At 35.8% G+C, this 18,389-nt stretch overlaps 1 protein-coding gene across 1 annotated transcript; it reads left to right on the forward strand.

Annotated features, from left to right (window-relative positions):
• The first annotated feature begins 591 nt into the window (after window positions 1–591).
• RBM34 (RNA binding motif protein 34) lies at window positions 592–18,314 on the forward strand. Its single transcript, XM_007481592.3, has 11 exons — window positions 592–740; window positions 1,715–1,889; window positions 4,037–4,176; window positions 8,995–9,247; window positions 9,916–9,975; window positions 12,948–12,991; window positions 15,414–15,497; window positions 15,618–15,681; window positions 16,174–16,213; window positions 16,470–16,588; window positions 17,222–18,314. The coding sequence occupies exons 1-11, from the start codon at window positions 688–690 to the stop codon at window positions 17,507–17,509; spliced, it is 1,320 nt and encodes a 439-aa protein (XP_007481654.1). The 5' UTR covers window positions 592–687; the 3' UTR covers window positions 17,510–18,314.
• The last annotated feature ends 75 nt before the right edge of the window (window positions 18,315–18,389 follow it).

Raw genomic sequence — 18,389 nt, forward strand, 5'->3', positions numbered from 1 at the left:
TTGACCCCTATTGCCTAGCCCTTACCACTCTTCTGCATTAGAACCAATACACAGTATTGATTCCAAGAGGGAAGGTAAGGGTTTAAAAAAAAAATGCTTGTTGATTTGAACCTTCTTACTTTCCTAGGCTTTTCCTCTGAAGTCCCTGATAATAGATTTAGTTCCCAAGTTTAACAGGGATGCTGGCCTATCAAGGTCTAGATTTGAGAAGGGGTGGGCTAAGGGTATTATTATTCTGTGTCAACTTTCCATTTTTTTCATATCTTCTTTAAAATTATCTATTAATGTGTGCCTTTTTTGGTTTCTGGATATATTTTTACCCTACTCCTAACTGAAGCCATCCCTTCTAGAAAAGGTTTTAAAAGGGAAAAAAAAAGCAGTTCGGCAATACTAAGGAACTCGTAGACCATGTTTGAAACCGCAAGCAATATTCCCTATTCACGAAACGGAAGGAGGGAAGTCCATTTTTTCAACTCGCTAAGCTCTGGCATTATTCATTATAATTATGCAGAGGGAACCACAGCATGGTCATAACAAGTTCAGAAAAAGAGGATTAGGTTTGTGTTGAGGAGAGAAGAGGAAGGGAAGTCAAAGGGGCGGGCCGCTTCAAGGCGGAAGTGGCTTCACGAGCACCAGAAGTCGACAGGATCACGTGGCACTCCAGCAGAGAATCTCTGGGCACCCGACATGGCGACTGTAGGGAAGATGAAACGGAAGAAAAAGAAGCCGACCCAAGACAGGTGAGGAGTAAATAAAGCAAATGCACGCCGGGCGCGCGCGGGCGCGCCAGGCAATGTTCTCTCTTTCCCCCACCCCCGCTACTCCCCTTCCCCATCCTCGGGGCATAGTAGGTACAGGCTGGAACGCAGGCGGCCTGGTCCACGATGACCCCTCTCCCAGGAGAGGGCGTCTTGGCTTTCACGAGAAGTAGCGCGCCTCGAGGTGACCTGATCAAAGAGGCGGGCTTTTGAGGTTTTAAGTCAATGAAAGGATGCTTGAAAGTTGCCTCAGCAAATCCTTACCCGGCCGCAGGTATGCAAAGTCTTCCAAGTCTCCTGCCTCTACTTGGCTGCTGGGGGGGGGGGGGGGGGGGGGGCGTGGTGGAGAGAGTGCATTGCAGGACCTGGAGGCGGGAAGACCCGGGTTCAAGTTCTACCTCTGCCTGATACTGACCCTAGGGAAATCACTTAACCTCCCTCAACCTCTTTTTCCTTCCCTGTAAAACATACATAATAGCAGCAGCTATGTCACGAGGTTATTGTGAGCATCAAATTTTGTGTATATCTTTATAGGAATAGATGCATATATATAATTTATATATGTGTGTATACACACAGAGACACACATCCACACCATGGTTTTGTCAAAGCTTTAAATGGTGGCTCATTGAATAGATTGCTGGACCTAAAGTAGGGAAGTCCTCAGTTCAAATCCTTTCTCTAACATCAGGCAATTGTAAGCTTCTGTAATGTGACCTGCACTATGCTAAGTGCTGGGAATACAGTAAAAACCCTTCCTCCTAGGGAGCAGTAGTTGCCTGTGTTACCCTAGTTAGGTCACTTAAACTCATTTAACCTCAGTTTCCTCACATGTAAAGTGGGAATGACAACTGCATTTACTTTGAAGGGCTTTGGTGAGGAGCAGATAAGATGTTTGAAAAGTGCTTTACAAACCTTAAAGCTCTATAAAAATACTTGCTTTCATTTCCTTCTAGAAAAACAATGGAAGACAAGGGGAACAGCTCCTCATCTGGAGATTATCAGGTTGGACAAGTGGCCAGCAGCTTGTTTCAAAACAAGCCCTTGAAGAGAGTCACGAGCCACCTGGCATCACTCTTCGATTCCTCAGCTCCACAGGTGCAGCAGCCCATCTATGTGGCTGCCAGAGAAGTAAGTCAGAAAAATGTTCTGGTGCCTTAATAAATCCCTTTTTTTTTCCCTCCAGGCTGAAATTTAATTCATTAGTACAGTGAAATCCTCTTGTACATTGACAGCAGCTTTGGAGTTCATAGTCTTAGAAGATGTTTCTTTGGGTTGATAAGACAAAGGGTCAGAAACTGGTTTTGAATTCAGATTTTTCCTACTAAGAAGGCCAATACTTTTATCTAGAAAATCAATAGGAAGCTAGCTTTCAATCTCTTATGTGATGCACCATGTTTAGTTTCATAGGGAATCATAAGATCCTATGTTTACAGTTGGAAGGAATTTCAGGGGTCATCTGGTCCAACCCCCTTGTTTAACAAACAAAACTAATCTTCTGATGGGATCTAATATACTGTCCTGCACCTTAGCTGTTCAATTAGTCACAAACATTTATTATGTGCCAGAACTGTGCTTAGTGCTAAAGATTCAAAGGAAGGTAAAAACAAACTTTGACCCCTAAGGAACTTGGAGGGGAGACTTAATTATTAGGTGTATACAAGATACATGTAGAGTAGATGTAAAGTACTCTTAGAAGGCAGCTTCTACCAATTGAGGGAGGAGGAGTAGGGAAAAGGAAAAAGAATAAGGTTCTTTATAAGTTGGAGAGCCATTGATAAGGCACAGAGACTAAAGGGAATATTTTTCTCAAGGAATAGTTGGTCAGTATGAATCTGGAATCAAGAAGACCTAAGGTCAAATTCTGCCTCTGAAATATATTGACTGGAGAATAAAATATGAGAAGACTATAAAAGGTAGGAAGTGACCTGGTTGTGGAGAAGTTTTTTTTTTCTTTTAAACCCTTCTGTTTTATAATCAATACTTTGTTTTGGTTACAAGGCAGAAGAGTGGTAAGGGCTAGGCAGTGGGGGTTAAGTGACTTGCTCAGGATCAAATTTGAACCCAGGACCTCCCATCTCCAGGCCTGGCTTTCAATCCATTGAGTTACGTAGCTGCCCCCTGTGAAATACTTTAAACATCAGACACACTTTTATGTTGGATTCTGGAGATAATAGAGAGCTATTTGTGTTTATTGAGTCAGGTAGAAAGTGAAGGGAGGTGGCATGGCCATACCTGCACTTTGGGAAAATTAACTTGACAGCTCTGTGCAGAATGGATTAGAGATGGAGAGATTTGAAGCAAGGAGCCCAATTAAAAGGCTATTGCAGTAATCCAAACTAGGAAGGAATGAAATCTTGTACTAGAGTGGAGCCTTTATCAATGGAGAGAAGGGTGACGGGTACAGAAGGTATTGTGATGAAAGTAATGATAAGATTTGGTAGTTAACTAGGTGTGGGTTGAGTGAGAATTAGAAGTTAAAGATGACACTGAAGTTATAAGTTTGGATAACTGGACAGTGGTGGTTCTTGTGGTTAAAAAAAAAAGGAAAGTTCTGAATAGCAGAGGGTTGCAAAAAAGATAAATTTCTATTGTAGATACTGAGATGCTTATAGGGCTTCTGATTGGAGTTGTCAAAAAGCAGTTTTTGAGACTAGAGCTCAATAGAGACACCTGACGTGGATATATAGATTTGGCAATATTTAGTACAGAAATGACAGTTGAACCCATTGAAGCTGATGAGATCACTAAGATTTAGCATAGAGATAAAAAAGATGAAATTCTAGGTCAGAACCTTGGCAGGGGTGGGGGACACACTGGTTGTTACTAGGCTTGACCTGGGTAAAGATTTCAGCAAAGGAGGCAAGAAAAAAGCAGCCAGCCATTTAAAAGGAAAGTCAACAGAGCCATAACATGAAAATCCTGAGAAGAAAGATTATTAATGAAAAGAATGTAATCAACTGTGCCAGTTAATACAGAGCAGTCAGGGAGGTAGAGAGTTGAGGAAAGAGCATTAGATTTGTCAGTGCAATCAATGATAATTTTGGAGAGAGACGTTTAAGTTGAATGTTCAGATTGTTTAGACAAGGGTGAACATAAGAAAAGGATACACTGGGTAATCTGGAGATAAGTGGTAAAATCTATGTGAACTTGCCTTTGAGAACTTAATACTTAATGGAGAATGTTCATAAAGAAAATTTCATGATTATTAAAAAAGACCAAGTTGTCTTTTGGAATCTACATATGTGAAAATTCTTAAATATAACTTTCTTTCAAAGGCTAACAGTAAGAAGAGAAAACATAATGAAGATGAGAATGAATTTCACAGTCAGAGAACTTGTGCTGCTGTTGAGCAAATGCCTACAAAGAGAATTAGAGTGAAGAAGGAGCTTTCTGGAGATAAAAGGTTGGCAAACAGGTCAGTATAAGATCAAGAAGCATATTTTCATGGCTGTTTTAAAAACTGAAATTCCCAGACCAGCATTGTTTTTCTTGTTTCCACCCTGTTTTTATCTTAGACTATTGAGATCTAAATCTAAAATTGGAGATGAATTAGTGGCCATTTGGTTCAAACTCTCATTTTACATATGAGGAAACTGAAGCCCACAAAATGTAAATGACTTATGCAAGGTCATATGGTATGATGGCAGACCTAGAAGTCCTGTGACCAGAAGTTCGATGCTCTTTCCTTTTAACTAAAAGATTTAATAAAGAAGCATTTAGTCATTAAGCACCTAATGTGTACCCATGCATACAAATAACAATAGATTACTTCAGGCTTTGTTAAGATGGCTCAGGCAGACTTGAACATGCTCTATCCACTGGACCACCTAACTGCCCACTTACAAAGACTGAGACAATTCCTATTCCTAAGGAGCTTATGTTCTATTGAGAGAATCTCTGAAATATGATACATAAATATGAGAGAGAGAGACAGACACAGATGGAGACAGAGACAATAAACTGGGGAGTGGTAGTAATGGGTAATAGGTAATTGTATTTAGGGTGAGCAGGAAAATTGTAGTACAGATAATGGTACTTGAGTTGCACTTGTAAGGAAGTAAGGAACTTTTGAGAAAATAGGTGAGGATGTAAAAAGCATGAACATGAGGGCTGGACTGCCATATATGAAGAAAAACGGTTTGGCTAGGCCATGAAATTAGAAATATAGATTGTATCTGGATTATGCAGGACTTTAAAAGCCAGATAGGATATTATGTTTTATCTCAAGGCAGTAGGGAACTATTGAGAGTCACCAAGTAGTAGTTATATGGTCAGATCTTTGATAAAAGAGAATTACTTTGGTAGTTATCAAGATTGGTTAGGAGTGGGGAGAGACTAGAGGCAAGGATACTAATTAGAAGGATATTATAATAGTCTAAATGAGAGTGAATGAGGACCTTGAACCAAGTTGGTGGCTGTGAGAATAGAGGGAAGGTGGGTAGGATGTTTGAGATATTGTTGAGGTAGAAATTGTAAGATTTAGCAGCTGATTGAATAATGGAGTGAGGAAGAGTAAGACCAGACTTGAACTCTGGACCTCCTGTCTCTGGGCCTGGCTCTCACTCCACTGAGCCACCCAGCTACTACCCTCTTGATAAGCATTTTTTAAATGTCTGCTAAATATTATACTGATAGAAACAAGAAATACCAAGGGAAAAATGGATATAGACCTCTCTGAATTTCATTATTATTTTTTCTAGTTCTCTAAAGTAATTCTTTGAAAGGCTATATGGCAGGAGTCCCCAAACGCCACAGTCCATGGGCCACTTGTGGCCCCCTGAGGCCATGTATCCAGCCCCCATCACACTTCCAGAAGGGACACCTCTTTCATTGGTGGTCAGTGAGAGAAGCACTGTATGTGGCAAAGTGCAGCATCGCTCAATACAGTATTACTTCCAGTGACATACTACTTTGTGTGGCGCCTTAGAACAAGGTGCCACGCAAAGGATTCTGTGGCAGCACAATGGAAGATGTCAGCATGGTGGGAGTGATCTGGGGGAGGGGATTCCACACTGTATACTGCTGCCTGGTTAGGGTTAGGTTTTTATAGTCTGGCCTTCCAACAGTCTGAGGGACAGTGAACTGGCCCCTTGTGTAAAAAATTTGGGGACCCCTGATATATGGCATTGATCAGTAAATTAATTTAGATATTATTGCCATTTTTATTATGTTGCATTTTGTTCTGTATTTCTCTAAATGACAGTTTGTAGTTGCATTTAAATAGTTTGTATGTCTGTTTTGGTACGTAGACTACCAAGTAATTTGTATACCCTGTAGTTATAAATGGAATTACTCTTTTCTTTTTGTTTTTAAAAATAACTTATTTTTACTTTTGATAGCATTTATGACTCAAATTTTTTTTTCTTCCTTTTCGTTATTTGTGAATATGCTCTCTTTCTCCCTTCTAGATTTTCAGCTTCTGGATGAATGAATGAATGAATGAATGAATGAATGAATGAATGAATGAATAACATAAAAAGCATTTATTGAGTAATTAGTTAATATGTACAAAATCCTGTAGTAAGTGCTAGGTATTCAGATAGAAAAGTTAGACATTTCCTGCTCTTAAGGAGCTCTTAAGGATGGTAAGAATCATGCCTTGTTCCCATAGTAGCCATCACAGAGTAGAATGGCAATGTCTTGAACTGAAGAGACCATAGAATGCTTAAGTCCCCTGTTGTTCAGTCGTTTTTCAGTTGTGTCTAACTCTTCATGACCCTATTTGACGTTTTCTCGGGAGAGACACTGTAGTAGTTTGCTGTTTCCATCTCCAGCTCATTTTACAGATGAGGAACTGAGGAAAACAGGATTAAATGACATTGCCCAGAATTATCCAGTTAGTAAGTATCTAAGAGGAGGTTTAAACTTTGGAAGATGGTCTTCCTGACTCCAGATCAAACACTCTTAACCACTGCCCTACCTAACTTCCCTAACATTACAGATGCTGAAAAACATTTAGAAACTCTTCTAAGTCATAGAATCAGCCCTGTCAAAATTAAAGTACATAGCTAGTAAGTGTGTGGGAAAGATACATTGTGCCTTCCATAGTAATTGGGTGGAAATTCATTTATTGCTTATTGAATTCTGCTCTTTCTCTGCTAACTGCATCTAAATCTTTAAAAAGTAGCAAAAAATAATATAAGGTTTTAAATTTTACCAAGTACTTTCTTCCCATCAGCCCTGTGAGATACTGTTTATCCCTATTAGGTAGAATAATTTTCCCCTGGTTAGTTGTTCATTAATCAAAAAACATTTGTGATGTGCTTATAAAGAAATGGGCAAAAACAGTTTCTGCTAGGAGCTTATGTTCTAATGACCTTCGAACTAGAAAGGGCCTGAACTAGAATTTCAACCTAGGATTCCAACAACTTTAGGTCCCATGCTTTTTAACAAGATGTCTCTAAAACATCTAAGCTGATCCTGCCAGGACCATGACTTTTTACAGAAAAGGCCTGCTCTCCTTAAATGAAATATATTGTGGCAAGTGCCTGACTTCATTTCTCTACTTCTCTTCTAATAGGGGTAAATTGACAAACACTAGTAAGTAGAGAATTTTGGAAAGCTAATGAAAATTTGGTGATTTGATTTAAATACTGCCCAGATCTTATATTTGAACAGAAAATATATTCAGTAAGAGAGCTGCCAGGCTCTTTGTATATACTTAAATATTATCACTCAGTCAATAGGTATGTATTAACTACTAAGCCCTAGACCAATGATGGCAAACCTATGGCATGGGTGCCAAAGATGGCTTGCAGAGTGCTCTCTGTGGGCATGTGGTCGCCCTCCCTCCCCACCCCCAGAGTTCCCTTCTAGAAAGGCTGAGGGACTTGGCTGGAACTGCTCCCCTCCCCCTCTTTCCTGGTCCTGATGACATTTTTCATATCCCTACCCCTCTGTCCAGCAACCCAGTGGGGGTGCTTTCTCCCCTGCCTGGTATAAGGGTGCATAGATGGGCAGACCCACCCTGTTGTAGGGTGGGAGGGGCACATCACTTGGTGGTGGGGGTGGGGCAGTACTCCATTTCTAATAGGTTTGCCATTTCACAAAAGTGAAACAGTTCCTGTGCTTTGGGGAAGAGTCTCTGGGACTCCTTACTTTTTGAGGAGTCATGACCCATAACCACCTTGTCTTGTGAAAGTTACTGTCTGTTGGGGATGAAAGCAAAGGAGAGTAGACAAAGAAGAGATAGTTCTTTAGGAAGATATGGGGGTGGGGAGATACATTAGTTTTTAATAGGTAGACCATAAAAGATATTGGAAATAGTATATAATTTTAGTCTATACATTTTGAAATTTCCTTGGAAAGAAAATATGTTAATGTAACACTATGGATAGACCAGGGCTCTGCCTTGTAACTTCATGAAAAGAAAAGGAAAGTTTTTCTGTTGATTTTGTAAATTGTCTTTTGAGCCTCCACATAATACTCTCTTTATATTCCATGTTTTACTTAAACAAAAGTTATTTCTCATCCCCATTTTCCTGTAACTTCTTTTCCCTTCTTATTCTGTCCTGAATTCCTGGAATGGACCCATTCCCATTTCTACTTTTTTGTTAAGCATTTTTCAATACTGGCATTTGAAGTTACCTCTCTTTCTTCAAATTTCTCATAGGACTTTGGACTTCTGATTTCCACTTATCATAATCTGCCTTAAAATGGATACTTATATACAAGCCAAATCCCCCATATTAAATTATAAATTATTTGAGCGTAAGGATCAGGTCTTATTTCCACTTTTGAATCTAGTGCAGTGCCTTACACAAAGTAGGTGCTTAAAAAATAAAAGAATTTAATTTCTGCTCTTATATACTATAATGACAGTGAACTAAAAATAATATTAAATTTATTTTTCTCTTGATTGCCATTTGAAATTTCTATAGTTTTAGGTTGCATTAATATGTTTGTGAAAGAAATAAAATTATGGATCGGGAACATGGCTATTGTGAATGTGGCATTCAATATACATGTGTATTTAATTATACATTTTTTATGTACAGTGCCTAGAAACATAGCTTGCTGTTATAAAAAAGAAAATGACTTTGCTAGACATTCTATTTGTTTTTTAGACTTAGTAAAATAAGAAAATTTTAAAAGAAAACTAGCCATATTTTAATTTTGCTTTTTTTCATGTTTTAAAATTTTCACTTGGAAAAGTAATATTTCCTATCTAATTTTAGACTCATCCTTATATTTGATATTTCCATTATTCTTATGTACATTTTATTTTTTAAAGAGAAAGTGCTTTGATGTGTGCTGATCTTGAAGAGGAAAAAGAAGAAAAAATGCAAGCTAAACAAATAAAGAATAGGAAAATTTCTCAAGTCAGTAATAATGGCAAAACAACAAATGGCAAAGGAGTTGATAATTCAGATTATTCATTTGAAGTAAATAAAAGAAAGAAGATTCAAGTCAATGAGGCAGAGGAAAAAATAAAGAACAAGAGAACTGTATTTGTGGGAAATTTACCTGTTACCTGTAAAAAAAAGGTGAGTGAATAGGTGGATTGTAGAGATTTATAGTAGTTTATTTTATCACCTCAGAAAGCAAAAAATGTTCAGCTGCTCTTTAGGAGTTCACAATCTAATTGAAGGTCCAATATGTAAATTTACCTGTGTACAAACAAGATATATACAGAATACTTTGCAGATAATCTTCAGGAGAAAGCAACTAATGTTAAAAGAGACTGGGAAAGGTTTCTTGGATAAGTTGAGATTTTAGCTGAGTCTTGAAAGAAGCAAAGAGAACATTCCAGGCAATGGGATGGCTAGTGAGAATGCAGAATTGAGATGTTCAGACTTGTGCTTTAGGAATGTAGTTTTGATAATTGAGTAGAGGATATACTGGAATACGTAGAGACTTGAGACAGGGAAGACCAACTAGAAGACTGTTACTACAATAGTTCAGATGAAAGGTGATGCTATGAAGTGCTATATAAACACCAAATGCCAAGAGTTAGAATTAAGTATCACGTATGTAGTTTTGGTAAGTTTTTTTGTCCAACTGAATTTAGAGTATATTGTGTTTGTCCCTTGACTAATCTTTTGCTGAAAATTAGTAATGAAATATTAGTAGGTTTTTACTTATTATCATGTGGGAGTTTTAATTGATGGGATTTGAGTGTGAAAATAGAATAAATGCTTTGTTTTGTTCATAGGAGCTGAAGTCATTTTTTAAAGAGTATGGACAGATAGAATGTGTGCGATTCCGTTCTTTGGTATGTTGTTTCCTTTTAAACACTACTATTTTATTATGTATAAATCTTACTGGCATAGAGGTTGGTATATGGTGGAGGATGACTAAACTTTTACTTTCTGGATTGACCAAGTTCAAATCTATCTATGATGTTAAGTGTTCTAATTTTCATTACCATCTATTTGCTATGTGTTTGTTTTTGTATGTTAGTGTCTTCAGTTCCTAGTAGATTGATAGCCATTTTATTAAGGCTACCATTATACTTGACAGAAACTCTTAACTCTTGTATGCTGGTAACTTTATTGACAGAATAGATAATATTGTTCTGTTCAATTAAGGAGAAAATATAATTAATACATTACTTTCACATCACTTATTTCCTTTCTCCCACCTGAAATGTAAGGTTCTTTCCTTAGCTCTGCACTCTTAAGAGATATATACTTCTACAAATTCAAATCCTCTCTTGGGAGTGACTCGTAAATCTTTTTTCCTATCTTTTATCTCAAGTTCCTCATTTCTGAATTTCCACTGCTTGTTCTCAGTTTCTACCAGTATGTCCTATAGCTTAAATTCAACATCTTTAAAACTTAACTTGCCATCTTTCCTTGTCCTCTTTTTCTCCAACCCATTTTCTCCTTTTAATCCTTATTTCTTTTAATACCACTAATCATGCAGATTATAAACCTTAGTTATATTTAACTTATTCCTGCCCCTCAAGCCACATAATTTAGCTCCTATATCCTGTTGATTCTGTTATCACAGGGTCTCTTGGATCAGGCCCTTTCTTTTCTTACTCCACTTTCATTTAGGTCCTCAATCTCTTTGCTTAGTTTTGTTGCATTAGCCTCCTACCTAGTTTCCCTTTTTTATATCTCCAGTCTATTCTGTATATCACTATGCAATTAATTCTCCTAAAATGCACCTTTGATTGTTATTCCCCCATTTGAAAAATATTTAGCTTCCCACTGTCTTCCATATAAGATCTGAACTCCTTAGCCTGAAATTCAAACATCTTCACGTATAGCTTCAAATGACCCTTACCAGTGTTATCACTCACTTACTGTCAGAAAAAAATCTTATTTATTTGGTGAACCTGACTGCTGGTCATTCCTCAAATGTGACCTACATTTTCCTCCTTCTGTACCATTGTTTAAGCCATTCTTTTCTCTTATGCTTTTCCCCTTCTTACAAGTTTCTAAATCTTTGCTATTCTTTAAAGCATATTCCAATGATCACTTCTTTCATGAAGCTTTTTGTGAGGTAACCTCTCTTATGTGAAAATTCTATCTTCCTTGTCACACTCTTTATTTTATTCATAATTAGCATATGCATTGCTTGTATTGAAATACATTGAAATACAAATGCATTGAAAGTACTTAATAAGGGTTTGAATCAAGAACACATGTGATACCCAGTGGAGTCTTGCATGGGCTATGGGAGAGGTGGTGGGAGGGGGGGGTAGGGAAGAAAAGAAAATGATCTTTGTTTCCAATGAATAATGTTTGGAAATGACCAAATAAAATAATGTTTAAAAAAAAAATTAGGACACAAATCTTGACTGAGTAAGCTTTCAGTAGAGCTGGGACTAGAATCCAAATCTCTTAATTCCTAGTCCTGGTTTCCTTCCACTATATCACATATATCACATGTTTCTCTCATGTAATTTCGTGGCTGCCTGTACAATTCCCCAAGAAATAAACAGGGCTTACCTGGCCGTGATGAAGTCCAGTAAAAAAAAAAAAGTACTTAATAAATGTGGGTCTTTTAATGAATGAAGCTATGGCATTCTATTACATACTGCTTTGTACAACATTATACTTTTTAAATGTGTTTTATTTTCCTCTATCTCAAAAGCCAGGGACTCTGTCATGTTCAGTTTCTGAATGAATCCATAAGTAGCATTCAGTTATTCTTCAGTTTCATAAATTATTTTTATTTGCAAGACTTTCCAATTTATTGGTTTTATTAAGTAGGTAAAATCTCTTTCAATTAATTAATAATGTTTATTTCTGCCTTTTTAAAAATAACAGAATAATTTCCTGGTATACTTCCTCTTCCCTTTCCCCCCCATAAATTTTCTCTTACCAGAAAGAAAATTTTAAGCCAACTTCAACCAAAACTGTACATATATCCTTCTACACCCTTAGCCTCCATCTTACTACAGAGAAGGGAAAAGTATGTCTTCTATTTTCCCTGGGACCAAGAGCAATTAACTAGAAATGGGCAGCATTTTATTGTTTTCATTTATACTGTTTTTCCACTTCCAAGTAGTTCTTGTCTGAAAAACAATTTTGCAGAACTATACCTAAATTACCACTGAAAATTTAAAATAATTATAAACTTTATTTTTGGCAAGTGTCTGTCACACAAGGAACACAAAAGACTCCTTTGCAAAAGACTCACCTCTACAAGTAGCAACAATTATATTTTTTCATAGAGAAGATACACTTCTATTTCAGGTTATTAGGCAACTCATCTTTACTGTTTACTTACTGGAGTCACAGGCCATCTTTGCTAATTTCTTATGGAATATTTTTGTCATTAACAAAGAACTTTACACTTTAGATTTGGTTGATATGTTGGTCAGTTTTGCTGAATTCCTTTTTTCCCTCTTTGTTTTTGCTTTGCTATAAAGTTATGACTAAGTTGAGGGGTGGGATATATTGGAAAAATCAAGTAACTAAAAAATGAAAGACATAGATAAAATTTTTGTTAAAGTAGCATAAAACAGCCCACAGCAATTTGATGGATGATCTCCATGATAAAGATATCTTCGTGTTTAAGTTTTCTTTTTTTTTAATGATTTTTAAATTTATGCGGATTGCATTTTTTTCTAGGAATAGCTTCAACTATAGTATAGTGTAACAAATTTAGTATATTATTTTTCTAATCTAATTTGAAAACATTGTTTGAAAATTTCTTTTTTGTATATAACAATGAAGAAATATTTAAAGATTCAACATGTGTTTTTTTTTCTTTTGTTTTGTTTTAAAGATTCCAGCAAAGAGCACTTTATCCAAAAAGATTGCTGCAATAAAGTAAGTTAACTATTGAGGGAAAAGTCTATAAGTTAAAGCCTTTTTGCCAAATTTTAATTTGTTACTAAATCTTTTTTTGTGTATTGCTACGTGATGTTTGATAATATTTCCTTGTATCGTAATAATAATGACTTATTATTGAGATCTTTTAAAGTTTTTTTTTAAGCCCTTACCTTCCATCTTAGAATCAATACTGTGTATTGGTTCTAAGTCAGAAGAGTGGTAAGGGCTAGGCAATGGAGGATAAGTGAGTTGCCCAGGGTCACATAGCTAGAAAGTGTCTGAGGCCATATTTGAACTCCAGACTTCCCATCTCTAGGCCTGGCTATTAATCCACCATGCCACCCAGCTGCCCTGTATCCTTTAAAGTTTTTGAAACACTTTTAATAATTATCTGATTTGAGCCTCTTAATAACATTGTAAAGTAGATCCTTAAGGTATTATTATCCCCATTTAACAGATCAGGAAACTTTACCAGCTGCAGTTCCTTGTGAATGAGTTGTGTTCCATGCATTTCCTAGGCAAGGCAAGCTTTTTAGAATTCTGAACCCTTTTTTCCTAAATACACTGTGTTAAACATGTAACTCATTAAGCTTCCAGTCTAGCATTTTAAAGTCTATTTAACTTATGATGTACCTGAAATTTAGGACTTTATTAACAGTACTAAAAAACACTACCTACCACATATAATTATTTCTGTAGGCAAATATATTTTGAATTTGAGTTTGTGATACCAGGATTATCTCATCCAATTCCTTTATTGGAATTGTTTTGTTTTTTTATTGCATTTTTAAGTTTTCTTCCTGGTGTTTTATTATTTTGATTTTATTTTTGGGGGGGGGCCATAGTCACCTAGCCTTAATTCAGGAAAGTCTTTCTCTGACTCTAAATTCCTTCTTTGACTCATCACTTAGAAGCTATCATCCTGTTTAGTTTATAGTTTGCTCATAGTGAAAGTGATAGTCACATTCTACCAGCTCAGATGCTTGATCTTTTTTAAGCTTTCTCTCCATCAATTTAGAATTTTACTACTCTGGGATAATAACTTTTTGTGTGAATACTTGTCAAAGAGTTGTGGGAAGGCTAAAGTACATTATGCCTCGTTTCCCTCTCGCTTCATAAATTACTAGCCTCTTAAAGAACTATTGGGGGCAATGTACCTTTAGTTTAGCTATACTATCTTTTGATTACAGGTTGTTTTCCCATCTATAAAGTTGATGCTTTCTGTCTCATTAGAGAATGGATGAGGTATTCCCTTTAATTAACTATAGATATCTCTATTCCTTCTCATTTGTGCACTCTTTCCTTTGTTCCCATACAGTTCTTCATCTTCTTAGACAGTTTCCTCTGCTATTTTCAATGCTTTGAAATCACTGGGCCAGCATTTATGCTGCTCACCTTTTATCTTTGCTTTCTGCTTAGTTACTTGTCCACCCACCCATCATGCCTGTCTTTGACATCATTTCTCATCCAGGACATCAATGTTATTGATGTCTTCTTTTGTTGTGTTCACCCCTTCCCCTCAGCTTTTTGGGGGTGGGGTCTGTAATCTTTTCCATTCTATTAGAATAGAATTCAACTTAGACCATACTTTACATACCATCCAACAATCCCTTAGGAAACCTGAACCTACCACTGGGCATTTTGTCATCTCTACCTATTTCCTCTCCACTCCCTACCTTTCTGACACTTAACTCTGTAAGTAGTAATCACATCAAAATCATCCCAGATGCTGGGAAGGACATAGCAATCAACTACCCTGTGGCTCTACAAATGTATTTCCCCACAAACTCTTCCATAGCCACTGTTCCCTTATATATGTTGGTATTTTCTACTGATATATTATAAGCTCCTTGAAACCTGAACTGATTCTTATTTTGCATTTGTTTCCCCAGTGCCTAACTTGTCATATATTAGGTGGTTAATTTTATTTGATTCCTTAAACTCTTCTCAGTGAAACTAGGTCTTTGAATGCCTTGAAGTTTTTTCACTTGTATTAGTTTTCTTCTTTATATTCAGTCAAGTTCAGCAACTTTACTCTGCTTAAGTCTCATGTCTAATTATATTAAAGTTTTTAATTCAAATTCTAGCCACTAGCAGGAGTGAAACTCACCATTTTTTCAGTTCTAGGATCTTGGAAAATTCTCATGGATTGAAAGTAACAGAAACAATTTGCAGATTTTCTGATATAGTAGCTATTTGTAAGACCAGGTTATTTGTTTAGATTACTGTCCTACAAATTGTTCCCCAATTTGAATAGTTTCTTTATGTGGAATAGTCTGAATTTTACATATTTTTATAAAGAAATAATTTATTTTATGAATAGTTGTTTATCAAGTGTTGACCAAGGATAAAGAGTAGAAGAATGTACATTTATTATATTTTAAGTGTAAATTTCTCTAGACACTTTTTTTTTTGGTAGACGTGAAGTTCACCCTGAACAGAAGAGTATTAATGGTTATGTAGTTTTTAAGGAAGAGAGTGCTGCTGAAAAGGCACTAAAAAGGTAATTATATCTTTTGATCTGTATCTCTGAAGTAAAATTGTTTTTTTCTGTTATTCTTGGACAATCTTTGCAATTTTTTCCCTATCTTTTTCATAACAATCTTTCTTATATCCTTAATAGAAATGGTGCTCAGATTGCCGAGGGATTTCCTGTCAGAGTTGAACTTATATCTGACACTCCTTTGGTAGGTTAAGGTTATATTTTTAAATTGTTGGATTCTCTTTAATATGCTTAAAAATTATTTTTTAACCCGTACCTTCCGTCTTACAATTAATACTGTGTATTGGTTGTAAGTCAGAAGAGTAGGAAGGGCTAGGTTTGGGGAGTTATGTGCCCAATGTCACACAGCTAGGAAATGTCTGCGGCCAGCTTTGAACCCAGGACCTCCCATCTCTAGGCCTGGCTTTCATTCCACTAAGCCACCTAGGTGTTTCTAGTGTACTTATAAAAAGAGACATTTAGGAAAAGACACAAAAGGTAGAGCTGTTTTGTCTTGGCTTCCATTACAGAGTTGTAGTGGTGTTAAGAGGAGCTTTCAAGTTACATGAGAAGAACTGTGACATTTAGTACTAGTCCTGGTTTTATATATATATACACACACATCCTTTGATTTTATTTCTGCCCCCCCTCCCCCATTCCACCCCCATTAACATATTAAACTCAATTTTCTTTTCAGAGAGGCAAGAGATCAGTATTTGTGGGGAACCTCCCATACAGTAAGTTTTTGTTGATAAATGTTCAAATTACTTTTTAGTTCTAAAATAACTAAGATAAAATTAAAGTAAAAATGTGCATGTTTTAATAAATATTGAAAATGTATTGAAAAAATTTTGATTTAAAATTGACTTGTATAACATTGAAAAAATACTAATTTATAGGAAGATATGCTGAAATACATTTATTATTAGATATCCTTTATAATATTTTCTAAATGTAATAAATTCTTGCCTGTTTCATTTAATTTGCTTGCAGAAATTGAAGAGGCTGCTATTCAAGAGCATTTCTCTGACTGTGGAAGTGTTTTAGCAGTAAAAATTGTGAGAAACAAAGTCACTGGAGTTGGCAAAGGGTGTGGCTATGTGCTCTTTGAGGTATGAGAGATTAATATATTATAGATATTTAAACATTAGCTAAAACAAAATAACTGTGTCAGTGCTCAATCTTATAGTGTTAAATCTCCATTCTCAAATTCTAAATGAGGAAAAAGAATACATTTCAAACCCAAATATAATGAAAACCATTACAACAAAAACTTTTCTGACAGTATTTCCTAGCAATATATAGTTACCTCTTACAGTACTTATTTTTATCATGTTTTAAAACTTTGAAAATGAGAAAGTTTGCAAATTTGTGGCTCAGTTTTCTATTTTGAGGAATGGAAATTAAACTGCTATCAGCTTCTATAAATGTGAGGTTTTCAATTATACTATATCACAAAATTACAGAGCTAAAAGGGACTCCTCCCTTATTTTATAGGGGGGACTTGATCTTTGAAGGCCCTACTTCATTCTCTTTAGATTCTCCTGCTATACTTACTGGTGGGGAAGGGGAGGACCACAAGGAGATTTTAGGACAGGAAAAAAATTAACTAAAGGATCCTGTAGCTTTAAAAGCAAAAAATTAGTGTTTTATTACATAAAATAATTTGTTGGTTTCCATGCACATCATTAGTTTAGCATGAAATCTTTTTTGATAGTAATTAACCTTTGAATTACTTTTCTCAGAATACTGATGCTGTACAACTTGCTTTGAGATTGAACAATTCTGAATTAATGGGAAGAAAACTACGAGTCAAGCGTTACGTTAATCATGAAAAGGTTAAACCACCACATGCTCCAAGCAAAATTTTGGAGAACTCCACCAAATTTAAGCAAAAACTTAATTTTCCTTCTAAAAACACAGGACAATATTCTGAAAATACATTTGCTGGAGAAAAAGCTAATCCCTTGAAAAAGAAAAAGAAATGGCAAAAAAGTGGGAAAAGTAGAAAGCGAATAGAAAAACACAAATAGAGCATCAGTTTGAAACTTTTCTACTTGTATAATTTACTAATAAAATTATGTTCTATTTAATGAGTGTGATAACTATTAATTTATAAATAAAGGGCATTTTTGAAAACCTGGCCCTAGCTTCTATAGTAGCTGTTGCCAAATTATTGCACCTCCTTTAAAGTAGTATATTTTAAGACAAATATGGTTAGTCTCCCCAAAGGAAGAACTGTACTCATTGTTCTTCCTCTGGGATGGTAACTATCATGTTAAGTGATGATATTTTTCTAGTTGCTTTTTCAGTATTCTTTCCAGCATAACATTCTACATTTTTTTTACATGGATCTGATATTTTTTTCTGTGGAAGAAATACCCCAAAGTAGATAGTTTCACAACTGTGATAGGGATTAGTAAATCCTAAAACCTAAAAAGTATCAAAATGTTTCTTGGGGGAGGACTAGAGGTTTCAATGACTTACCCAAAATCACACAGCTAGAATATGTCAGTAGCAAGACTTGAATCAAGGTCTTATTGACTCCAAGACTGGTCTGCTATTCCTAATGCCACTCATGTTCTGCATGAGACACTTTTGGATGACTTTAAGAAATTTATCTAGCTAATATTTGAAATATTAGAAATTGTGCTTTAATTTCTCATTCTGTGTTCCTTAAATTTGGCTAAAAAGCAGACTTGATAGTCATTTTCTAGTTAGTACAGTGCTTAAGGTATGCAGTAGGTACTTCTTAAGTGCTGGTTAACTTAATATTGGAGTGGTTTCCTATGGAGGAAATATGTAAAGTTTAATAAAATCAGCCTTCATAAAACCAGACCTTTTGAAATCGCATGCTTATGATTATGAGTTATTTTCTTTCCTGACACAATATTTATTCAATGAATTAAACAT

The sequence above is a fragment of the Monodelphis domestica genome, chromosome 2 (genome assembly GCF_027887165.1).
Source record: "Monodelphis domestica isolate mMonDom1 chromosome 2, mMonDom1.pri, whole genome shotgun sequence".
In the NCBI taxonomy this organism is placed as follows: Eukaryota; Metazoa; Chordata; class Mammalia; order Didelphimorphia; family Didelphidae; genus Monodelphis; species Monodelphis domestica.

What these genes read in the sequence shown, in the direction of transcription:
- RBM34 (XM_007481592.3), top strand. Translation starts at nt 688, where the DNA reads ATGGCGACTGTAGGGAAGATGAAACGGAAGAAAAAGAAGCCGACCCAA. An exon ending in AAAAAGATTGCTGCAATAAA is followed by an intron (nt 12,992 to 15,413) that starts GTAAGTTAACTA and finishes TTTTTTTGGTAG; the next exon opens with ACGTGAAGTTCACCCTGAAC. An exon ending in GTGGCTATGTGCTCTTTGAG is followed by an intron (nt 16,589 to 17,221) that starts GTATGAGAGATT and finishes TACTTTTCTCAG; the next exon opens with AATACTGATGCTGTACAACT.